The sequence below is a fragment of the Quercus lobata genome, chromosome 11, assembly GCF_001633185.2.
Source record: "Quercus lobata isolate SW786 chromosome 11, ValleyOak3.0 Primary Assembly, whole genome shotgun sequence".
NCBI lineage: Eukaryota > Viridiplantae > Streptophyta > Magnoliopsida > Fagales > Fagaceae > Quercus > Quercus lobata.
The window spans coordinates 32,643,480-32,669,206 of record NC_044914.1 but is presented as its reverse complement, the minus strand read 5'-3'; the positions used below and the strand labels follow the sequence as shown (position 1 = coordinate 32,669,206).

At 35.4% G+C, this 25,727-nt stretch overlaps 3 protein-coding genes across 3 annotated transcripts; 1 reads left to right on the top strand and 2 right to left on the bottom strand.

Moving 5' to 3' along the window:
• Nucleotides 1–4,833: 4,833 nt before the first annotated feature.
• On the top strand, nucleotides 4,834–5,868 carry LOC115969131 (zinc finger protein 4-like). Its single transcript, XM_031088701.1, has one exon. It carries the CDS (start codon nucleotides 5,020–5,022, stop codon nucleotides 5,593–5,595), a length of 576 nt encoding a protein of 191 aa, XP_030944561.1. The 5' UTR covers nucleotides 4,834–5,019; the 3' UTR covers nucleotides 5,596–5,868.
• A 1,201-nt stretch (nucleotides 5,869–7,069) lies between these two features.
• Nucleotides 7,070–19,623, bottom strand: LOC115969045 (TIP41-like protein). Its single transcript, XM_031088605.1, has 8 exons — nucleotides 19,383–19,623; nucleotides 18,733–18,918; nucleotides 18,409–18,499; nucleotides 18,034–18,147; nucleotides 17,886–17,945; nucleotides 17,746–17,787; nucleotides 17,258–17,386; nucleotides 7,070–7,368 (listed from the first exon to the last, which is right to left on the bottom strand). The coding sequence occupies exons 1-8, from the start codon at nucleotides 19,520–19,522 to the stop codon at nucleotides 7,258–7,260; spliced, it is 873 nt and encodes a 290-aa protein (XP_030944465.1). The 5' UTR covers nucleotides 19,523–19,623; the 3' UTR covers nucleotides 7,070–7,257.
• A 1,508-nt stretch (nucleotides 19,624–21,131) lies between these two features.
• On the bottom strand, nucleotides 21,132–25,316 carry LOC115967684 (cyclin-A3-4-like). The gene is made up of 8 exons (XM_031086822.1): nucleotides 24,835–25,316; nucleotides 23,206–23,438; nucleotides 23,034–23,109; nucleotides 22,876–22,952; nucleotides 22,660–22,693; nucleotides 22,421–22,570; nucleotides 21,917–22,051; nucleotides 21,132–21,644 (listed from the first exon to the last, which is right to left on the bottom strand). Exons 1-8 carry the CDS (start codon nucleotides 25,129–25,131, stop codon nucleotides 21,573–21,575), a joined length of 1,074 nt encoding a protein of 357 aa, XP_030942682.1. The 5' UTR covers nucleotides 25,132–25,316; the 3' UTR covers nucleotides 21,132–21,572.
• Nucleotides 25,317–25,727: the final 411 nt, after the last annotated feature.

The window sequence follows — 25,727 nt, the reverse complement described above, 5'->3', positions numbered from 1 at the left end:
TTTCAAGAACATGAATGATCCAAAACTTGGAGAAACAAGTTTGGCTCCAAACATATTTGAAACTATCTTGCTCTAACCCATTATGTGGCAATTAAAGAGACATTTCGTGTGTAGTTTTAGTCACAATTTTGTTTTGAAGAGTCAATGGCTTGTTTAATTGTCACGTAATGGGTTGAAAAAGATAAATCCAAACATGTTTGGTGCCAAACTTTATATATATATATATATATATATATATATAAATATAAGAGCACATTTTACAATAAAAAATAAAATGGAGAAAACTAAAGTTATGTCTCTATAACTATTACACCAATTACTTTTTTAAGAGCAACATTGGACTACCTCCCCCCCCCCCCCCCCAAAAAAAATTTGAAAGTATTCTTTGTGTGTGTGTGTATATAATTATTTTAACATTTTGAAAATTTAACCTAAAAAAAAGGAGTCCCCCCCCCCTCATATGTGTAGCTCCACCATTAAATAGGATGTTACGTGTCCAACACTAATCATATGGCAATGTCCTATCAGGTCTAGTGCACAAGTTTAGCATACCCAACTACCCAAGTCTTGCCCTATACTTGACATGTGAAGGGAAAGAGACCACTAATAATATGGCAACTTAATAAATAAAAGGGTAAATTGCGACGTACACTCTAAAGTTTGAGGTTGTTTGGATTTTACACCTTTAAGTTTGATTTCGTTAGCAAAACCCTATCCTCTGTAAGTTTTGGATGTTAAGTGACACACTGGCATGCTGATGTGTGTTTGTGTGTGTTTTCTTTTTTTTGGTTGCCAAATCAATCTCCCAAAACGACGGCGTTTCACTTGAAACAAAAAAAAAATGAGTTTGGGTGTAAGTTAAAGTATGATTTTAAAAACTCATACTCTAGTATAAAGCAATGTACTTTGCAATTTACGCTAAATAAGTGACAGTAATAATGTGCAATACTGGATTGCTTGCTTTTGTTCATATATTGCTTTAATGTTACTAGGACAAAAACAGTTCAGCTCAGTATCATTTTCTTTCTCAAGGCATATTTTGTTGTCTGGATTCTTGCAAAGTCTTTTAACTTATATTCAAACATGAAATCTCAAAATAAAAAAGTTTGTTTGATTTAGATTTGTAAAAATCAATGTTAGGCAAAAATAAAGATATAGTGTCAGTATGTCACCTCCCGTGAATCACGTTTCATCATTCTTTCATATACTACCAATCCAATATGTATATTTTTTTCCTTTCTTCCTTGGAATTTTCCTGGCAGCACCTTTTTTTCTCATGATACCTCCTGAACCTTTGATAGTGGTGTCTTTTTTTGGTAAGGTTTCTTATTCGCCAACAATGCCATAGAGAACTAGAGACCTTATAATTATGGTGGTGCTCTTCTTCGCCGAAAGGTACGGAAAGAGAGGGATTATTACTTCTCTTGAAAGATGATTGAATTATATGGCTTTAAGGTCGGTTCTCAAGAATAAAACATAGGGGGGATTGTTCAGTCAACATTTGAGTTGAGTTCATACTTCCATAAGGGACAGTGGTGTGGGGCTAAATGCAACTTGCAACTTGTTCATTGTACATATGCAACTATTTGGAGAGAACATATCCCAGGAAAAAAAGTTGGTAAAAAAACTTTGTCGAATTCTTTTCTCACAAGTGGTCCTTCAAAAACACTCATGAACTAAAAAATCCATGGGATTTGACTCTGTTTCATAACTCTACAGAGAAAAATGTCTCTCACCTGAATGTGAAAGGATTGTTGATTATTGCATATTTGTATCTCAATCTTTAAGTCTTTATGCTTTTAAAGTTATTTTAAAAAATATCTTTATAATTGTCTAATTCATAGAAAATTTTGACATAAAAAACAGAATTCATATCATGTCATAAGTTCAGTGTCATCAAAGTGAAGTGACATTGGTTTCATAAATGTTGTTTGCTAAATAATTACTATTTTTTATCCTTTAGAAGATAGTAAGGATGTTTTTTAAACATTTTGAAGTAAGTATAATTTTGAAACAAAAATTAAAGGTTAAGGATAATTATGCAGTTTAACTTCTTTTCTATAACACAATATTGGAAATGAAGAATTTGAACAACAATACTATTTGCATTGCAACTCAAAGAATTTTATCTAATCTAAAATGATGATTGCATCTGCAACCAATAATATATAGCCTTTTGCTTTATAGAGTTGTATTAGTATACCCTTAGCCTTATCTCAATTGTTCTTCTATGAGAACTACTGTGAACTAGAGTTTAGAAACATTGGTGCACTCCAAAAGTGTTTGGACTTTGGATAAATTCACTCCACCACTTGCACCAATGTCATTATCATTATAAAATAAAAATAAAAAATAAAAAATTGCTTTATCTTAGTCATCTGGCATCAGCACCATGAATTTCGTTCAATTTGCATAATTATCAATTGTAAGGTATCCATTAAAAGCTTGTAGGTCAAACATTCTTTCAGTGACAAGTGACAACAATTTTAATTTTATCTTCCTTTATTGCTTCTCAAATGATAATGATCTCCCATTATCCAATTAAAATTATTGCATATTGATTATAGAGGCCTACTTAGTATGTACTCAAATTATAATCTTGCAAAAGCCAAATAAAGCGGAAAGGGTTTTTTTTTTTTTTTTTAATAAAAAAATTTGACACTTACAGTTACAACAATATGGAGAGAAATTTGAACCTTTGTTTCTTTTTGTGAAGGGAAACTGGAAATTTCATTAAGCTACACAACTCTTGATTAAAAGTGAAGGTTGAGAATCTATGAAGTTGTATGCGTGAAGAGAGGAATCTTAGATAGATTTTGATTTGTTAGAAGTAGATATTTGGATAAACTAAATTTGCAAAAGAGAGTTCATAAATTCAGGCCTAATAATATAGGCCCATGTCTGTAATTTATACAACTCGATTATCTAGTTATTAATGCAATCCAGTTAACCAAAAACTTAATCAAACTATTTAATATCAAAAAAAATATTTCAAATCAATCAACTTCTAATTTTCTTCTAACACCAATATTAGCAGTATTGAGATTAGCTCAAGGGGGCAGCCACTTTTAGCCTTTTAAGAAAGTTGTAACAGTAGCAACGGACAACCAAACACAATGCGACTAAATTTGTGTACTTGAAAAAAATCTGAAATTTCATTCATTGATTGGGGGTATTATTTATCTTTATGTGGTCTTTTGTGTGGGTGTGTATTAGAGAGAGAGAGAGAGAGAGAGAGAGAGAGGGAGAAATGGCCTTTATGGGAAACTGAACTTAAAGACTTGGAGAAGAAAGTACAAGTGGCTTAGTGTGTGGGTGTGTATTAGAGAGAGAGAGAGAGAGAGAAATGGCCTTTATGGGAAACTGAACTTAAAGACTTGGAGAAGAAAGTACAAGTGGCTTAGTGCACATCTCCTAATGTACATTGAAATGAAAGTTAGAAACACCAACAATCCCCAGCATGGGGACACGCACATAATACACCTGCTCAAAAGAAAACACTACATCAAAATGGGAACAAACCAGCCCATTTGGTTTACTTTTTATCACCATTATTGGCAAATTTCAGGGACCCATTACACCCAACAACAAATCAAATCAATACGCCATTTACTAATCTAACTAATCTTTACCAGTTGCTACTACCCACTAGTTACTACAATAGCTGCATTCAGTAAATTAAAGCTCATCATAAACTTTTACTTTTTTTTAGGCCAGACAGAAACTTATCATTCACTCACTTCTCTGATCAGGACAAACCTCTTTTCTGGTGGGTGCCATCTTTATATTATTTCATACCTACTCTTACCGTTCTGGCCCGCGTGAATTATTCATGCTCTCTGTGGAAGGGACAGTGTATATGGGCTCTATTCCACCTGATTAAAATGAGTACCAAATAATAGGACTTGGCTTGAGTTAAGTGCATTGGATGCACCGGACTCAAGCCAAGTCCTATTATTGCAATGAGTCCAATGCATTGGACTCAATGCAATGACAACATGTGGAGGTGACACATGTTATCATCTCAATAGGTCCAATGTATATGGGCTCTATTCCACCTTATTAAAATGAGTTCACCAAATAATAGGACTTGGCTTGAGTTAAGTGCATTGGATGCACCGGATTCAAGCCAAGTCCTATTATTGCGATGAGTCCAATGCACTGGACTCAATGCAATGACAACATGTGGAGGTGACATATGTCATCATCTCAATAGGTCTAATGCACTAGAGTACTTGATTAAATCTCTTCCGTCACTAATCAACTATTGATACACTAAGGGGAAGAATTACATAACAAAATTGAAAATGTAAAATTCAGAAGCAGTTGGTGCTCCAATACATCCAGTAAAAGTAGCTTGCCCCTGCATCACTTCATGCTCCACAATCTAGTGATTTGGGTTTATCAACCAAACAATCAGCCCTTCTAGAGCCGTTTCCTCTGTCAAAAATTTTCAGCCTTCAAGCACCCGGGTTGATCCTATGGTTTCAGAAATTACCAAAATCAATAAACACATGCACAAGCACCATGCTGAAGTCACAAGAGTTCAGCCAATTGAACTGTTTGCTTCGTGGGTAAGAAGCACTCATGGCAGGCAGTTCAAATAAATTGGTAAGATTATGGTTTTGACTAACGAGGATTTGTTTCATCATTGTCAACCTTGTATTTCTTTTGTTACTATAAAGAGAACCATGTAAAGTTATAGCGATTTGAGGACAGAAAAAGAAAGGCAAAAAATGAAAGTGGGGAATCCAAAGCTATAGAAGAACAGTAAAGATGACATAAGCAATGTCCCCTGAAGCACCAAGCATCACTTGGTGGGGTCATTGAATGGAGATAAGATAAAATAAAATAAAACCCTCCAATCTCACTTCCCATACAGTCTGATACCTCTCCCCACTTATTTACTCTCTTCTTCCTTGATCTAATTCTTTGAAGAGTTCAATCATAACCAATCCACAAAGCCTCTCTATTCATTCCATCACCTGTCAGCTAATTGAAATTGGAGAGTCTGGAGACATGATCTTTCAGGGAGAAGAAGCAACTGAAGTAAGAGCAGAAAAACAGCAGAGTGAAATAGTGATCGATGACGATGACAACAACAATGGAACTGAAGATAACAATCCAGGAGAGTGGCTGAACCTGAGCCTAGGGAGGAATTTGCTCTCAACAGCAGGAGACTCTGAACCACAACCAAAAACTGCTATCAAGGTTTTTTCATGCAACTTCTGCATGAGAAAGTTCTTTAGTTCACAAGCATTAGGGGGCCATCAGAATGCTCACAAGAGGGAAAGAGGTGCAGCCAGAAGATACCAGTCTCATAGGATGATGGCGATGATGGGATTGCCTATCAGCGCTCCCATGTCACGATCCCTTGGCATTCGGCCCCATTCACTTGTGCAAAAGCCAAGCAGAGATGTAACTACAATTGAAGCAAGATTTAATGACACCAACACAGGTTTTGGAATGGCATGGATGCCCTTCACACTGGAGGATGCAATGGATTCGATGTGGCCAGGCAGCTTTCGTTTGGATTCGCAATTACCAGAGCCACCATCAGAGCCACAGAAGCTTGACTTAAATCTGCGGCTCTGACCCATACATCCTACCTCAGTTTGGTTTATTTTCCACTCTTTTCTGTTGGAACGGCTTTTGATTTTCTTCATCCATCAAGTACAGAAACTAACCAAGGTAGGATCCAAAGTTCAAAGTTCAAATACTGGTTGGTGGTTCTGCCTAATGAAACTAGAAGAATAACCAAGAATTTCCTACCGCTTATGCTGGTTGTAGCACAAGCAACCCTAAGTTATCCCACGTTGTTGATGCCTAAAATAATTCCTGGTGCAGTACACATTACAAAGTTTTTTAGAGAGTGCCTCTAATCCTAATTATCAATTTTCTAGTGTTTTTTTTTTATTTTTTTATAATATATATATATATATATATATATATATGTTCAAACAGCATTATGGTGATAATGATTCAAATGTAATAAAGTACCTAAGGTGATCAGTATTACCAACTCTACAATTCATATTGGTGACGCTGTGCATTTCTGATGAAGTGGGAAAAAATCCAAATAATTAGCAAAAAGTCAGCTTTCCTGATAATAATAATAATGTTACAAGATCTACGAACAAAGTACACATCTTGTCCTAACTCCACCAATAAGTTGTACTAAGTGGAGAAATAGATGATTACGAAAGAAAGAATTCAGTACATATCTTGTCCTCAGCCTACAAGATGTACTAAGTAGAGAAAAAGATTATTAGAAAATAAAGAATTCAGTACATATCTTGTCCTAACTTAGCCTACAAGGTGTACTAAGTAGAGAAAAAGACAATTAGAAAATAAAGAAGGAAGAATTCAGTACATATCTTGTCCTAAGATTATGACTGATAATTTTTTATTAGTAAGTTATACACACGGGTCATGGGTCTTGAACCAACAACCCCCCCCCCAACCCCCCCAAAAACAACTTACAAGCGGAGGAGATTCTAGTTGAGCTGGAGCACTCACTGGTAAGATTATGACTGATAATCCTGTGGAATAAATTTTATCTATCAGATCGAACAACCTAATTTTGGCTAAAAAATGCGCACATGGTTTACTTAAATGCACCGGCAAATATGCACACTCTCAGTTACGAAGTCTAAATACAATGTATTCGTCTCTAGCTACTTTCTTCATATAAAATTGAGCTCCTGACAAATTTCAGGGATCTTTGAACTACAAGACAAGATGACACATAGCAAATTTTCTAAATTGGCAGTGCGGGGGCTTAGATTTCAGCAATTTGCGTTTCATCATCTTGGGTGTTATGTACACAAACCAAAGGCATTTCCATGTGGATTTTTTTTTTTTTTTTTTTTTTTTATAAGCAAGTTTGGCACCAATGGGAGGGGGAAGGGCAGATTTGAACTAGTGAATTCATCATGAGGTATGGTCCCCAACCAATGCGCTACCCCTTGAGGTTAAATTTCCACGTAGAAGTTGAAACATACATAAGCATTATCAACTCATATTGCATTGCTTTTGCTTTTGCTCCCCAAATTTTTCATTGAAGCTATGGTATAAACATCACAGTAAAATTTCACAAGCCATAATTTGTGTAAATTTGGTGAACATAACAATAAATAAATAAAGCATGAGAGAATAAGCAACAAGAATATGTATCAGAGTTTAGGATGTTTAAATTCTCTACAACCACCACAAAGGAAACAATTGAGTCCTCTTTGTATGAAGACAATTATCACCTTACAAATTACCAGGAATTTTAAGCTTTTGGGTCTTTTGCATGGTGACAGGAAGCCTCTGGCTGATGATGCTTGGATCACTATAAGCAGCAGAATCCGAAGGGTGTCCTTTCTGCAACACATTTAATCATTCAATGCATTGAGAAAAGAAATACTTCAAAATCATGACAATACAAAGGTAAACTGTATATCTTCTTAAAGAGTTGCCAATGTGAAGAGGAAAAACAGAACAAGAGAACAGATTGAGAATGCAAGCTAGTATGACTGACTGATAGTACAAAATCTACACCAAGCACAAGCTGTCAAAAAACTTAAACCATTATGTTACACAATTTCAATGATATCAATGTCCTGACTTTGCACTCACTAAATAGAGTTCAAACTAATGTTTACCATGCTCCACTTCTGCAGTGAGAGTCAGTGAAGTTTTATTACATCAAAGTTTCACTGCCATAACTCAACATAAAATATTAAAGGCCATGTCAAAAATCATCTGCCAAAATTACAATTCACAAAAATACATGAATCAATCTGAAATCTAAATGAAACTGAAGCTTTGGTTTCGGAATGCCTCTGTGTTCACCTCCCAGTTCTGGCATTCTGGACTTCTATTATGTGGAGCACAAATGAGATAGTGGAGAAAAGTCTGGTATCTTTCATGGTTGTGTCACAGGGAGTCTAGAGCTAGAGTTAAATTGTCAAAAATTAATATGGTCTGGACTCTGGAGTGATGCAAGAATTGAAGATTAATTTGTTGGTACTTCGCAAATTTGTCTATTCAAGATTACTTTATGGAGGCCACATGTGATTCCAATTGAAGCAGAAGTCCTATGGTTTTGAAGGTCATATCAATAGAAGTCTAGTGTCAAATAGCTTTTAATTTGGGTATCTTTATTTTAAATATTATGGTTAGTTTCATAACCAATGTTAGAACTATATCTTATGCAACTTCTGTGGATTAAGGACAATTTGGTAATTGAGTTCAACCTAGAATTTTTTAGGAGATTCAAAGCGTTCATAGATTGATTTTCATTCAGTTCAAGTTAGTCTTTTATTACCTTTTGGAGGCAGGGGGTATGGTGAGGGGAAGAATCCTTTTCGGTTTGAGAACATGTGGTTGAAGACGGATGGGTTTGTTGATAGAGTTTACTCATGGTGGAATCGCCATTCTTTCTCGGGTACACCTAGTTATGTGTTTGCTAAAAAGTTGAAGGCTTTGAAAGAAGATATCATTCAATGTAACTGTAGAGAGTTTGGCAATGTCAGTCGTCAAAAGAAAGAACTACTGGGGGCCTTAGATTCTTTAGATGCTAAGGAAGTGGATCTTGGACACTGTGAGGCAGAGTTCAATGAGAGAAATGGAGTGAGGTCTCTAGTAGAGTTCTTTCTTTGGAGGAAATCTCTTGGAGGTAGAAATCGAGGATGTTGTGTATCAAGGAGGGTGATAATAATACTAAGTTCTTCCACATGGTGGCTAATTCCCATAGAAGGTATAATCATCTGAGTTTTTTAGAAGTAGATGGGGTGATTTATGAGGAGGGAGCTGAAGGGACTGCTCAGGTTGTTCAACTTTATAAAACCTTGTATCAGGAATCAGAGGAGTGGAGGCTTTTTGTGGAAGGTTTGGAGTTTGGTCAAATTGGAAGGATGGAGAGGGGCTGATTGGAAAGGAGGTTCGAGAAGGAGGAGATACTGTTAGTTGTCACAGAAATGGAAGGAGATAAAGCTCCAAGTCTAGACGGCTTCTCTATGGCCTTTTTCCATCATTGCTGGAGAGTTGTGAAAAGAGATGTCTTAGCAATTTTTGAAGATTTCTATCAGCACTATAAGTTTGAGAAATCTCTTAATGCTACCTTTAAAGTCTTAATTCCAAAGAAGAATGATACCTCTAATATTCGAGATTTCAAACCTATTAGCTTGGTGGGGAATATTTATAAGATCTTGGCCAAGGTTTTGGCAAATCTTTTGAAAGTGGTGTTAGACCAATTCATATCAAAATCTCAGAATAGTTTTGTGGAAGGCAGACAAATCCTTGGTTCAGTTCTTATTGCCAATAAATGTGTTAATAGTTGGGTGAAGAGTAATATTCTGGGGGTGATTTGTAAGCTAGATATTGAGAAAGCTTATGACCGTGTGAATTGGGGGGCTCTTCTGAATTTGTTGAAAAAAATGGGCTTTGGGGAGAAATGGTGTAAATGGATTCACACCTGTATAACCACAATTCAGTTTTCTGTGCTAGTCAATGGGTCTCCAGCTGACTTCTTTGGTAGTTCAAGGGGTTTGAGACAAGAGGATCTGCTGTCTCCCATGTTATTTTTGGTGATGATAGAGGTGTTTAGTAGGATGGTGAAGAGAATGGAGGGGGCAAGATTACTTAGTGACTTTAGGGCTGATGGTAGGAGGGGTGGAGGGGAATGTGTTTCGCACCTGTTGTTTGCAAATGATACTATTCTTTTTTGTGATGCAAATGTGGAGCAACTCCTACATGTTCGGTTGTTACTACATTGTTTTCAGGCTATGACCGGCTTGAAGATTAATGTATCTAAGAGTGAAATGGTTCCTATAGGGGAGGTGAATAATGTGCATGCTCTGGCAGAGATATTGGGTTGTAAGGTTGGGTCTTTGCCAATGACTTATCTTGGTATGTCATTGGGGGCGTCTCATAAGTCCCTCTCTATTTGGAATTCTATTTTGGAAAAAATTGAACGAAAGTTAGCCAGGTGGAAGTTGTATTTGTTGAAAGGTGCTAGACTAACATTGCTTAAGAGTACGTTATCTAGCCTCCCTACTTATTTCTTATCTCTTTTCACCATTCCTACTCATGTGGCTAACAAAATTGAGAAGATGCAAAGGGATTTTTTGTGGGGTGATTCCAAGACACATTTGTTGGGATGAGATAAAGTGTGTATGTCTATTGCCTATGGCAGTTTAGGAATTAGGAAACTGACCACTTTCAATAAAGCCCTCCTAGGAAAATGGCTTTGGTGTTTCACGGTTTTGGAGGAGGGTGGTAGCTTTGAAATTTGGGGAAGAATGGGAGGTGGACCTCCAAGTTGGGAAGGGGTGTTCATGGGTGTGGTTTGTGGAGAAGTAACTGGATGGGTTGGGAAGCTTTTAGCAAAAATATTCTGTTTAAGGTTGGGGAGGGGAATAGAGTGAAATTTAGGACAGACCGGTTGTGTAGGGATCTTCCTCTCCATTTGGCTTTTCTGGTCTTATACAATATTGCTACTAACAGAGCAGCCTCAGTAGACTCTTCTTTGATATGCCAAGGAGAGAGGGACAAAAGAAGTTGGGATGTTCGTTTTATTCGGGGTCCTAATGATTGGGAGGCAGATGTGGTGGATGATTTCTTTTGATTCTTGGTCTTTAACTTACCTTTAGCGGATGATGGTGATTGTATGAGATGGAAGTTGACGAAGAATGGGGATTTTAATATCCGTTCGTTTTACCATAAGCTACGTGGTTCATCTTCCGTTGTTTTTCCTTAGAAAGGCATCTGGATGATTAAGGCACCCCAGCATGTTGCTTTCTTTGTTTGGACAGTTGCATGGGATAGGATTCTTATGGGTGATAATTTGCGGATTAGGGGCTTTGATTTCGTTGATTGGTGCATTATGTGTTGTTGTAGTGGGGTGACAGTGGATCATCTATTGTTACACTGTAGAAGGCTCACTAGCTATGGAGCTTTGTCTTTAGATCTTTTGGGATTTTGTGGGTTCCCTCATGATCGGTGGCAGATTTCCTCTTTGGTTGGTGGAATTGGTTGGGGAAGCACTCATCTAACATTTGGAATCTAGTTCCATTGTGTTTGATGTGGTGTATTTGGAGGGAACGTAATCGGTGGACCTTTGAGAACTTAGATAGATTCGATGACCAAATGCTTGCTTTTTTCACTAGTTCCCTTTTTTATTGGTCTAGGACTTTGGGACTCACATCTAGTGATTCTCTCTCTTCGTTCCTTAGCTCTCTTTTTCTTTGTAATTAGTTTCCTTTATGTTTAAAAAAAAAAATTACCTTATTAGGTATTTAGTTTATTAGTCAAATTAGAAGTCCGATATGCTACTAGTACTAAAAGAGTCCCATATTTGTACACTGCTAAAATAATTCAGAGTTGATTAGTAGATAATTTGTTTGTTTTGAGTATTGAGGTTAAAGTTTAATTTGTTACTACTTCACAAATTCTCCTAAATTCTCCTATTTAAGACTTATTTTATGCGGCCCATGTGTAAAGTATAATTGACGTAAAGTCATGTGGTTTTAAAGGTTTAGGTATGAGTCTTTTCTGGTTAAAACAGTTTTTTATTTTGTTATGAATATGATCAAATTTGTAGTTAGGGAAAATTTATAATTTTCTGCAACTTCTGCGAATTAAGGGCATATTTTGGTACTTTAATTGAACCCACAATTTTCTAGGAAATCCTATATCTTAGGTTTAATTAGCCAAACTAGGAATCCTAATGTTACTAGCACAACAAAAGGTCTTTATAGATTGTGTTCAATGTACTCAAAGAAGGATTGATAAAAACATTGAGCGTTTTGAGCATTGAGGCATGTTGCCCTTCTTGTGATATTTTCCACTTTTTCTTCTTCTTCATGGGTACTATTCAATATTCATTGTGACCCTAAACAGCATAAAAATCTCTCTTTCTTCTTCCTTACAATCCCAAATCAATCCCTTGTTTTTACCTATCAAAACCATAAAAAAACCACCTACTTTCTTATAAAAAAATAACTTATCAAACCATCTTTTAATTTCTAACAGAACCTCATAACCCTTTCTTCAACAATTCCAAACCATCCAAAAATTCTCCAAACCCTAAACCCACTGCAAGCACGCATAGACAAACTCCCCTATTTGTCATACGTCAGAGGTATTTTGGCAATAGTGTACTCTCTCCTTTTCTCTTCTCTTTCTCGTGTTATCACAGTTCACACTACCGTTTACAACCATTGGACAAATTCAATCCAGCTTCTCATCTCTTTTGCAACCCTAAACAAATATTTCGCTTTCAACATAAAAAATCCTAGTCACTCTTTGAACTTTATCACTTCTTTCAACAGATCAGTGTGTTCTTCTCTTATTTTCTCTTATCTTTCTCTTCTTTGTTGCATTATCACAGTTCAAGCTGCTATTACTTTTTTTTGGATAGGTAATAAAGGAAATATTATTAATGAGGAAAAGATGAAAAGATACAGAGAGTTCACGATAGTGAACAAAGAACAATCAGAAAGAAGGACAAATAAACATTATACCATTCTAAGAGACAAAAGAAAATCAAGAAGAGTAGAACAATCTAAGAGACCCCAACACTGAGACCAATCGAAAAGAGTCCATTGGCACAAATCTAACAAATGAACCAGAGATTTCTCAGTGTCCTCAAAAGAATGCCAATTACATTCAATTAAAATAGTCCACGTCAAACAGCCTGAAACCAAATTCCAAATGTCGGAATTATGTTTCCCAAGCCAATGGTGCCAACAAAATAATAATTTTGCAACAGAACCTAGCATGACCCAATCAATTCTAAACAGTTGAAGCATATACATCCACAAAGAATGAGCTAACAGGCAGAAAACATGCTACTATTACTATCCAATAAACATATTCAATCTAGTTTCTTCTCATCTCTTTTGCAACCTAAATCAAATATTTCACTTTCCCTATAAACCTAGTCATTCTTTGAACTCTTATCATTTCTTTGAAAGATCTAAACCCCAAATCCACATATTCTCCTAACCCTAAGCCCACCATAAGCACACATGGACATATTCCCCAATCTTTCCTTCATCATGGAGTTCACTTTATTTAATATTTTGATTAATAGTTTTTAGGTTATTTATATGGGTATTAGTAGAATTTTCTTGGGTAATACCTAGTGTTTTAGGTTATTTGTGCTATATTTTAAGTGTAACCGTCTTAGTGTAAAGAAGAATAAAAAAAATATAAATATCTATGAACTTATAGAGATATTAAACACTGGTTTATGGAAATGGAATGTTTTAGACCTTAGTTTATGGAAAACCCAACAACCTAGAGTTATGTTTCCCCTAATTTAATTGATAAGTTACACACGCTACTCATGGGTCTTGAACTCATGACATCACCTTGTATCCTATTATTATGGATGGAGGAAGTGCCCCTTGAGCTAGAGCTCATTTGCTATTTGGTAGCCTAGAGTTTTCTTCAAGGAAGCACAAATATAGACAACACGGGACACAATACAATATACATGATATTTATTTTAGGTATATTTTATATATTTTTGGGAATTTAGTTTTTAAAAATAAGTAATAACTATCAAATATTTGAAAAATATCCAAATTATAAAAAATTAAAAAAAATTAAAAAAATAAATAAAAAAAGGATGAAGAAGAAGATAGCAAAGAGATACTATGATTCCCCCCATAAATAATGTTTAAATTACAAACCAATATTTAGAATAAATTACAATCAAAATTGTTCAATTTACCTACAAATAATTCAATTTAAGAAATAAAGAAAGTATTACATGTAAATGATAAACACAATAAAATATCAATTAGTAAAAATAAATAAACAAACAAATGAGTCAAATCCATCACCATCAAATACTAACTTAACTAACCGGACACATGAAATTTATCAATAACAAATGATCTTAAACCAAATCTCTAGTTAAAAATAAGAAAATAAAACCTGTATAGTAGTGAGTCACTACTCATTACCACTTCACTGGTTCTACTTCTAGAATAAAAACAAAAAGAGTTACACTGGTTCTACTTCTAGAATTTTTTAAGAGAGAGAGAGAGAGAGTATGAAAGAGCTGAAGGATGCGGACGAGAGAGAGAGAGAATCAGAAACTAACCAATGGGTTTCCATAACTGAAGACATGTGACGAGGCTATAGATGGGTTACCTGCTGCCAATCTAAGGCTGGCAAGCAACGAGGCCCACGACCAACGAGAGAGAGAGAGAAAGAGGTCACAGGCAGATCAATGGTGGTGATCATGCAAGTCTATGAGAAAAGAAGAGATCTTGTGCCGTTTAACCCTCGATTGACAGTGGTGATCATGCAGATCCGTGCTTCTTTTTTTTTTTTTCATGGTGTCTCTACCATGTCCTGACCATGACTGTGTCATGTCCCAATTAAGAGAAAAAAAATTTCCAGGCAAATACTCAGCGGACACACATGCAGCCGTTTCTAAGGGATGTCTAGGTTCAACATGGACACACTGCCCATTCGTCATGTCTGCACTTCCTTGGTTTTCTTCTTCTCTTTCCAATTCATCTTTTTTTGAAAAAAAAAATAGTTGACAGGGGGGATTTGAACCCTGGACGTCTCCATTGGAAATACCAGAAGGTGTCAATTGAGCTACAAGGCTCTTGGCCACTTTCCAATTCAACTTATTTCCCCATGATTCTGTGCACACTTTTGAGTTCTCTTAACTGTATCCTAAACCAGCTTTATTCATTTATTTTCTAAATCTATAAGTTATACTTTCATATCCCTTATTATCTCAGGACTCATTTAAGGAAAGAAGCAATTAACATGAAAATTCCAATGCTGTCCTGTTCACTTGAAAAATGAATTTCCATGAAAAGGAAGAAAAAAAAAACCACTTATTATAAGTAACATGAGTTTGACTTTATTTGGACTGTAGCTTGGGGTAAGATCCAGACATGCAACTATCGCATGAAAAAAGGTTACACGTTGATAGGGCGCTGTATGTGTCGGTGTAGTGGGGAAACAATGGACCATTTATTGATACATTATCCTGTCACTTATGAGTCATGGAGTTTTGTTCTTAGCTCTTTTGGGATTCATTGGGTGTTAGCAGGAAATCTCATTGATCTTTTATTTGGCTGGAGGAATTGGGTAGGCAAAGATTCTTTGGATGTCTGGAAGCTTAGTCTCTTTATGTTTGATGTGGACATTGTGTAGGGAATGGAACCTCTGTACTTTTAAGGACACAACTTTTTGGACCCAGTTACTCACATTGTTTATTTGCTCTTTATTTGATTGGTCTTTTGCAAGGGGATTTACCAACAGTAAATCCATCCCTGAATTTATAGTCTTTACACTTTTGTGCATACCCCTTTTCCTTGTAATTCTTTAGGCTTCTTTGTGTGCACTATTATGTATATAGAGTAGTCTCTCTTTCAATAAAATTTATTACTTGTCAAAAAAATAAATTTTTTTTTTACAGAAGTCCTAGAAAGTACACACATATATATAATGACTCTTGAGTTCCTCAAGGTTACAAGAGTACTTTCTTGGAAAGATTGTTTAGGCAAAAGAACTAGAGGATGTCAATTATTTCTTTAAACAGACACAACTTCAATAAGTCCTAAACACAACACATTAGGACCTTTCCAAAATCAGCTGGAAAGAAAATGCTGTGCCTGCTCAAAAGACACATGAGAGAAGTCAGAAGTGTGTGTGTTTTCCTGGGAGAAGGGGAACACAGAATCTTCAAACGTTAAAAAAAGTCTCATACCTTTGAGGAATTTATATTGACAAAGAAAAAAAATGGGGAATCTGTCTAAAGGTACTTGTGGGGAATTTTATGGTTAGGAGAATTTGTGGATCTAGGGTTCAGAATTGTTGAAGAAAGGGTTTGGGGTTGTGATAGAAATTAAAAGGTGGCTGAATGAGTTATTTGGTGGCTATTTGGTAGAAGAAAGTATGTGGAGTTCATTGTAGTCAAAGGCGAAATGGGTGCTCTTCTAGGCACTCGGGTGAGGTGAGGTGCTCGCCTTTATAGCCTAGGCGAGCAAGGCAAACGCCTTAAGCCATGAAAAAGGCACTAAGGCAAGAGCCTCAAGTTTTTTATTTTTTATTTTTAGGGTTTTAGAAGGTAAGAGAAAGTGTTTGATTTGGAGTTGTAAGGAAGAATGGCAAGAGAGGAGTTACAATGTTCAGTGGATTTATAAACAGTACCACAAGACAGAAGATGGGAAAAGAGAAAAGGAGAAAAGAACACATGAAGGCCAACTTGCCTCAATGCCGAAAACACTCCATATTTTTATTAATCATCTCCATCTCTCCTTTGAGTACTAAAGGACTTTCTTGAAATAGTAGTATCAGAACTCTTAGTTTGACTAGTAAACTAAAAACCTAATGAAAGACAAATTTGGACACTAAGAACATATAACCTAAGAAACTAAACATTTCCTAGAAAATCCTAAACTCAACCAAACTAATAAAATACCCTCAATTTGCAGTAATTGCAGACATTACAAATTTTCCCTTGAATACAAAATTGACGACAAATTTTTTAATAAAAACCAAATAAAAATTATTTTAACCCTTTTTTTGATAGTTACGATGGGGGAGGGGGGGATTTGGACCTTGGACAAGGCTCTTGGAAAAAAATTTGTTTTTAACCCAAAAACACACATAACTAGAACTTTAAAACAACGCAACTTTTACTTTATTTGGGCTTCACATGTGGGTCCCATAAAATAGATCTTGAATAGAAGAATTCACGAAGTAATAACAAATCAATCTTTCATGGCAGCATCGTATTATAAAGCAACCAAATTTACAGGTATGATAATGATGCATAATTATTTTCGTATCGGAGTAGTGGCTGATCTACCTTATGGCTGGATAGATAAATGTTTGAATTTTGGTGATTATTTTTTAACAGGAGTTACTGAATATCAAAAACTTATTACAAGAAATCTGATTTTTTTAGAATTAGTTGAGAGTGTAGACATTATTGGTAGAGACAAAGTAATAAAACCCATAAATGCACAAGCACCTCTTTGACTCCAATCACAAACAAAATAAGAAATTTTTTGATATATTTGCAACTAGATAATAACATTATCAGGCTAACATCAACAAAAAGACAAAACAACATTATCAAGGTCAAGTCTTGCACAAGTGCCAAATTTTCTAAAGAATGGGAACCAAAAATAACAAGATTAATATCCCAACTTGATCAAAGAATGACATGATTTTGCAAGCATGCAAATGCACATACGCACATACATGAAGAGGAAAAACTTACAGAAGATAGAACTTGAAATGTCGCTTCTCTCCAGCAACTTTCTCTAAGGATAATGGGATTTTCACCAACTCCAAAGACGCAATGCATACGAGTGTCCCTTAATCTCATAAGCACTCCATCCACTCTAAGCTATAAGAAGAACTGATTCAGAGACTAAACAAAATTTTTATAGTTCAAAAAACAGAAAGAGAAGGTGAAGATATGGCCTCTGGCCCTAACAACACTTTCCACCAGAAACATGTACAGGGTAATGAGTGAGGTCAATGGTTTAAATCCAACAGGGTTTGTGAGTTTTTTACCAAACAAAAGAACCAAAGTATATATATTTTCCAATATAATCATCTGATTTACTAGAACAGAGTATCCCCTTTGTAAGCTTTGTTATTGAATGGGGTGCATGAACATTAAAAATAAGGTATGATGTAATAAATTCTCCTTTATTTAATATAATTTCATGGAAAAATAGTGAAGAAAGAAAGTTGACTCACCCAGAATCGTAAAAGAAGAAACCAACAACTTGGCATGACTCTCTTGAAAAATCCCCAAAAAACAAAAAATTATTAGTCTTTAACCATCTCAAAGTTGTGCAGAAAGAAGATTGACATATAACAGAAGATGGAAAATTTACCACTTTTACAGTTAAGAGCGATACTCCATTATCTGCCAATTCATCTTCATACAAGACTACCTGTTCAGTAACAAGGGTTATTTTGGTCATGGCATGGAATATATTCCTGAAAAAGAATATGACTTTGTCTATGCATCAAGATGCCCACCTCATCATAGAAGAGAATAGGCTCTTTCGATGCTAGTGAAACCACGTCAATTTTCTCCTCACAGTTATCCCAGTGGAGACCATATGTCCCCTGAGAGATTTCCTCTCTTCCATGCTGGCCATATGAAACAGCACAATATCACTATTATAAAAAAGATAAATATACCTTTCTGTTTCCAGCAAAATATTTCTGAAATTTGCATCCCTATAATTAAGGAATGCACTAAAAGGGAAAGGGAAACCATCAAGTTATGTAACAGATATTCATCGCAAACGCAAAACCAAATCTATAAGAGGAGCCTAGAGAACTCACTACAGCATGAAATCTTGATTTAAGAAAAGGCTTTACAGGGATAGAGAAAGGGGGAGCACATACCTTCTCTGTATCTATCTCAATTGTTTCACTTCCACAATATGGTGTTGTGAATGTATAGTCATAGTCCAGTATCACCTGTTCGGAGGGTTTGCTACAAATTCACAAAAGGAATTTAACTACTTAAGACCCAAAAGCAAATGATTGACAGAAACAAACCCAAAATCAGGGACACACACTGAAATTCAATTCCGCATGTAAATTAATAAAGTAGGTGATATAACAGTTCACAAAAGTAGTAATCCTTCAAGACTTATACTTGAAGAAATTTATAGACCCAGTTGTCCACAACAAAGAAATTCAATTGCATACAGAGACCTAACTTACCTTCTGAATTTCCATTTTGCAGCTGCAGGGACCTCAACTGGCCGCAACGCCTCCTGCTTCCAGCCAGTTAGAGCATCGAATGCATTAAAATGAATTTTGGTGCCACTATCCACATGTTTAAGAATTAAACAACTCTCCCCGAAAACCATCTCTGGCAAGTGAGAAGTCTGAAGCTTTTCTTCCCACCTGTAACCACATAACATAACCATCATGACTTAGGCGGTAACATATACTCATAGACCCCTAACATATATCATCAAACTTCTTCTGGAAATATGAAGATCTCTCCAATTTTCCATAATGGAAGGCACTTGCCATGACACCAAGGCCCGAACTCGACCAAATAAAATCTAAAATTGTCAATGTACGTTAGTTTTTGATCCCGGTGAAGGCGGCAATTGATCCTAGTATAATGACAATGTCAAGAGACTTTACAAATTTCAATTCCCACATTAACTTCTCCTAACATTTTCCATAACATTCAAGAAAACCTGACTGATCACCACTTTTTATTCGACTCTATATAGCTAGCGATGCAAAATTCAAATTTAAATTTGCACAAGCTAAAATTAACACAACAACAAAATCATTACATGAAATGGTACTGTTCATGCTTTGAGTTTACTAATTTAAAAGAGAGAGAGACTGACAGCTGGAGGTTGGAGGAGGTGAGAATGGAGAGCTTGCGAGTTTCGATCTCCCAGCCGTGGATGCGGAGACCGTGGCGGCCGTCGGGCAAGGGTTCAGCGCCGGCGGCTTTGAGTTCCTTCTCGTCCACTTCTACTTCCATTTCTTTTCTCACCGGTGGTTGCGTTCGTTTTCCCTCTTTCGGTTTCTTTTGGGTTTTGTACCTTTGGTTTATTCTCTCCTCTGTGAATAGACTGGGTTGTCTAGATGGGAATAGATAACGGGTTGTTTCTTTGACTTGGACCCTGACCCGCCACCCATAATTTAAGCCCAATTACAATCCACGCAATATTCCTTCATTGTCCTTTCGCAAAACCCCAATTATATATCCACTCATGAATTGTTATTGAAAAAAAAAAAATCAATATATATATATATATATATATTTATTTATTTACGTCTAAACGCTATAAAAAAAAACTGGTATTTGAGTTAGTTGCAAAAATACCCCTTAGGGTTTCAACTATTTCTTATAACTTTTTGAGGTTTTTATATCAGCCAAATTCAGCATTGTGACTAATTTTTATTGGCTTTTATGGACTTAAAAATTACATGACTATTACATAAGCAATAACACGAATTAATTGGTAAGTCTTCTTTTAATGTAATTATGTGATGGTTACGTGATTTTTTTTTTTTTTCATTCATAAAAGCTAACAAAAGTTAGTTATTGAGGTCAATTTGACAAATATAGAAACCTTTAATGAGTTATAAGCAAAGATTGAAACTTCAGGATGAGTTTTTGCAACTGGCACAGATTCCCGTTTCTGTTTTTATTTATTTTTTAATATTTTTTTTTTTTGCTGAATATTTTATTTTTAATATTGATTCATAGGTTTTTCAGTTTACCTTTTTTTTTTTTTTTTTTTTTTTTCAGTTATATACAAATTTTTAAAGTCACATTTTTTTTTAGACTTCGCTGATTGTATTTATTTAAATCGTATCAAACGGACATCCCTAGATGAAGTCAACATTGATTTTAGCTAAAGTTTTGAAGTTTTTTTATTTTTTATTTTTTATTTATTTTTTAAAAAGTCTCACCTTATTAAAATGTTCCGACCCTAGAATTTAGTTGGAAACGATTTCCAATCAGCTGAGTTTATGGGTTGAACTTGGAATCCAAGAAAGAAGTATTGGATATCCAACTATAAGCCTACAGTAACTCTAGAACTTCTAAGACCTTGGAAAAGTCCATTGTTTTGTTCGTCGAAAGACTCGAAACCAACGATTTCTGTGAAGCCTGAAGGCTGAAGCAGGGGAAAAAAATCATCATATTAAGAAAATAAACACCATTTACTATGTAAAATACCCAATTTTAAAAAGGAAAACTTTCTCAAAATTGTAAATAAGCAAACTTTCTTGACATGACCTTAACATTTGAAAACATTTTTTTCTTCCCTAACAAACAAAGACAATATGAACACTTTTTTACATCCCAAGTAAGTAAAAACGATTTATGAATGTTTTGAATCTGACAAAACTTGTGAAAATTTTTAGGAAAATGTGGCTTGACTTAAAAGAAATCGAGTGAACCATCGCTTTCTAAATCCTTGGTTATGAATCTTATGATAACAAATATACTACAAAGAGAGGAACATTTGATTTCGTGCATAACATAGAAGATGCTAATAAAACTCAGCATGATGCCAAACGTTATTTCTTAGAAGAATGCATTAGAATTCATTTTGTAAAAATTCAAAATCTATTTATAATAGTCTTTACTAATGCAGCCTAAACAAAAAGACACCTTAGAAAATGTTATCTTTTACTAGAGCTATACAAAAATAAAACTATTTGAGGCTTCAATTGGAGGCAGAAACCCCATTGAATCATATGATATTCCTAGATAGGTCACTTAATTCCATACCACGTACAAAGTCTTTCCAAACCCAGAATTATCAATCTCTGTACTAACCAGAAGGCTGATAGCAGTCAATGATGGCTCTACTTGTGATGCTAAACATTCGAAGCACAATGTCTTAAGGCAATCTAATACAAGCCAACTTCAAACCGAGCAGCTCTTAACCAGCATGTGCTTTATTACACCCTCCAATTTAGCAGAAATGGAAGTATCAAAAAGAGAAAGTAAAAGGAATTCTATGACAAGGCTAGTTCTGATTCCAAAGTCGACGTCATTCATACTGTTGGGATGCCTATCCATTGATGACCTCAAAATAACATACAGGGATTTCTGAGGGAGAAGTCAATGATGCTACGCATTTATACTGTTATCAGAATGAGGCCAAAGAAAGTCAAATAAGTGTTATCAAAAAATATCATTCAGTTATGATCAAATTAATATTTGCGAGAAAGCAGTGATCTCGTGTACTAAGCTCAAATGAATCTGTGGATTGCATATAAATAGCATTGGAAGAAATCCAACACATCCCATACCCAACCAGTTCACTTCAGCCATTTACAGTACTACAAAATCTACAATTCCAAAGGAAGCTACAATTATGAGATCACTAAACTAATATTTATAAAGCAAAAATACCTTGTGCTGCATGTATTTCTCTCTTACTGCTTGTAAAGAGCTTCCTTTTCTATTTATTTGCGAGTCATGAAGAGTGAGGACACATTCCATCAAGTCAAATGGTCTATAACCAGAATAGCACTGAAGTGCCAAACTCTGCATAATATGTAAAAAAAATTCACTGTCCATCCCTGATAGAAAACACTTTCCAGATAATTCTGGAGTCTGAAACAATCTTCAATATGATATAGAATACCAATTTTATCATCTATGATATAACATGGTCTATGCCTGCTTTTATTCTTTTATTCCTAGCATGCTACCATTCCCCCCCTCCCCCAGTTAAATTCACTGAAAAGTCTTTTCCCAAATTAAAACCAGAAAAAACACCAGACAATGAAGTTACTACTTGCTTTTTTGAATTTTTGAAAAAATTCTCTTTACTTATCAGAGTATTCACAATGAGAAAAAAATTGCTGATTTTCAGGTTAATCATTTCTGTGCACACAATAAACACTTTCTTACCCAAGGATGCATCTCAGGTTGGATTGTGAATCTTGTAAGAAAAATTGCCGATGCAGCAATAACTGACGGTAAGAACCGCACACATGTATAATCTAACAAACTTAGCTCCGCAAGATAACAACCCAATAACTCAAATTGCAAATTTGATGACTGGAAAGCACAAACATTACAGAATTGGTAACTCAAGATTGAAGAAATAAATGAAAAAATTAAGTACTGGGGTGACGTTGTTAGCCTACATTGCAATTCTCTTGAGCAGCTCTCGTGTAGATTCTGAAATCCAACAAGCAATATAATGTTTATCAAATAGGTACTAGATATTAACCACATGTACGGAAGGAAAAGCAAGAACCAAGAACAAATTCAATGTAAGCAATTAACACAGATGCCATAATAAATAACATTTTAAGGCCAGATAAAAACGGCAGACCAATAACATTTTACAGCATTCTTGCCTCAGAAAATTCTTTATTGTAGGGACGCCCATCTCAAAGTTCAAAAATTTTTGCACTTCTCTCTCCATGTCCATCACCTGCACAATGACCACAAAATCTCATGCTATACAAGGTAAATGAAGAAAAGAGGGTGTCTGAAAGACTGAAAGAGATCAAACCTCTTCCTTGGTGTATGAATTATCTGTTATATAGCAAAAGTCTTCAACATTTGGAGGACTGATCTCTTCATACTGTCTGCACCATGAAGACAGGAGCAATGAATATTTCAAGAATGAGAACCCATGCAAATGTTAGGAAAAATTATAGAACAATATGGGTTCACGTGTTTACGAGGCATTAAGCATGCATGAAACACCAAGAAGCTGTATCTTGCTCTTGCTGACAACATTCGAAGAGAGGAATCTGTCAATATATGATATTGTGAGGTAAATGGTGTCTGAGACAAGCTTGTATTCCTCTGCAACCTCCACCAACCAGTTCACTAAAATTTCTCGCATAAACGTAGAAACTTCATTTTGAACAGTCTCCATGTAATCAGGAAATGGCCTTCTGTGCACCTCCATCTGAATTACCAACCAACATCATCATTAACAATTTAACGTTCAATTGTGTTTACTAATGACAGATATAGGCAAATACAGATATTAGAATTTAAGACTAGATTTCTTTTTACTAGAGAAACCAAAATCTAACCCCAAACCAAAGAGTAATTATTCAGTACTCCAGTAGCAATGCTCCCTCCTCTCACATAATAATAGGACCATCTTATTAATTAAATTCATGGTGGACCCATCATTCATGTGAAACGAGAGGGCATTGCTCTGGGAGCATTGAATAATTTTCCCAAACAGAAACCAACTCAACCATATAGGTCCATGTTTCCATATATTTCTGAAAGAAACAATAATAAACAATTCAACACAAAAGCCTAATTTGCTTCACATTTATTGCACTCAATTTTCACATTTAGCAAACTGAAGATACTCATAAGAGCCGAAAGCAAAAAAGCCAAACGTCGAAATTGAATTCATAAACACAAAAAGCATATCTCAAGTCTCAAATCAAACATCAATAAAAAAAAAAAAAACTACAAGCCTTAACATCAAGCTGGCAAACTTGAAATCAAAAGTCAAAAAATAACAAGACTAGTCAAACCAAAGAGTAATTATTCAGGAACAATGCTCCCTCCTCTCACGTAATAATAGGTCTCACTAATTAAATTCATAGTGGACCCATCATTCATGTGGAACGAGAGGGCATTACTCTGGGAGTATAATTTCCCCAAAACCAAAACCAGTTCAACCATATAGGTTGATGTTTCCTTCTATTTCTGAAAGAAACAATAATAAAGCAACAAACAATTCAACACAAAAGCACAATTTATTTCACATTTATTTCCCTCCATTTTCACAAACAGCAAACTGAAGGGACTCATAAAAGCCTAACACAGGAAAACATAACTTCCAAATTGAATTCAACAGTGAACATATCTCAAGTCTCAAATCAAATATCAATAAAAAACCTCAAGCCTTAACATCAATCTGGCAACCTCAAAATCAAAATTCAAAAAATAAAATAAAATAACAAGACTAGTTTTCGATTTGAAATCGATAGCCCAATAACCAATTCGACAAAATATGTTGAAATCTCAAAACCCCAAGTTCAACCCAGAATATCAAAACTAGCTCCATTTTTCAAATAGAATCTAATAACATCTGCCTGAACTTAAACTTAAATTCAAGTAAAAATACAATCCTAAGCTTCAAAATGAAAAACCCAAAACACTGAACCAATCCCAAAATTTGAAAACCCACTTCTCAGAACAAACTCAAAATCAAGACCCAGAAGCACAACATCAATTCAAAGCTGTAGCTAAAATCCAGAGGCAGTTGAGCTCACAAACTCTAACCATGGATTCAATTTAATTATAAAAATCAAAAATCAAAAAGCAAGCTGAACCTCCTGGGCACGAAGATGACTGTGTATAGAATTGGAGTAAGTGCAATTGAAATGATCCATGCAGGTGGAGCTAATCACAGTCTCCGACTTTGTGGGTTCATCAAGTTCACAATTGCGGTACGCGCCATTGTTTTCGCATTTGGGTTTGTTGGGAGCAAAATCCTCCGAGTTGCGAGTCGACCCAACGTTGTCGGGCGAGTTGGTGAGGTCACTCAGAACGACTCGCTTTTTGGGTGTGGGGAATTGAAGTTGCAGAGAGCTTGTGGCTGAGGAGGCTCGCTTCTTGGTGGAGCGCATGGCTTGAACTATGCTCTGAAACTTCCTATATTTTTATTGTGGTTTATAAATGAAGAAGAAGTTGGTGCATTTGTGAAGTGTTTTCGGAGAGGGAAGATTGTTATTTATGCTTATGCCGCCATTTTCACCATTTCAAAATCTTTGTTCAAGCGCGCTTGCTTGGACTCGCTTGGACGACGGTTTCTTTTTCATTTTGAGCTTTATGTTAAGGTAGAAATTTGGTATTTTATTTATTTATTTAAGGGTAACATACAAAAATTACTCTGACATTTTTGGGTTAAATAATATCATCTACTCTCTATAATAAAAACACTATCAAAAGATATATTCAAGTTGTTCTATAAGCACAAACTAAACTTAAAAACTTTGTCTTGACTGCACACATGCTTTACAATGGTGAACCAATGCCTATATACGCAAATAAGTGTTTGAGTAACTAATGCCTAATGGTGAACCAAAGATAAGCATGGGGAGTTGTTGAATTTTCAAAAGATGCTAAATGATAATTGTGCTTATGCAGCAAGTTGAATATTTTTTTTAAATGTTGATAGTGATGAACACAATGAAATCAATAGGCTAAATGTCTCAGGCGTCAA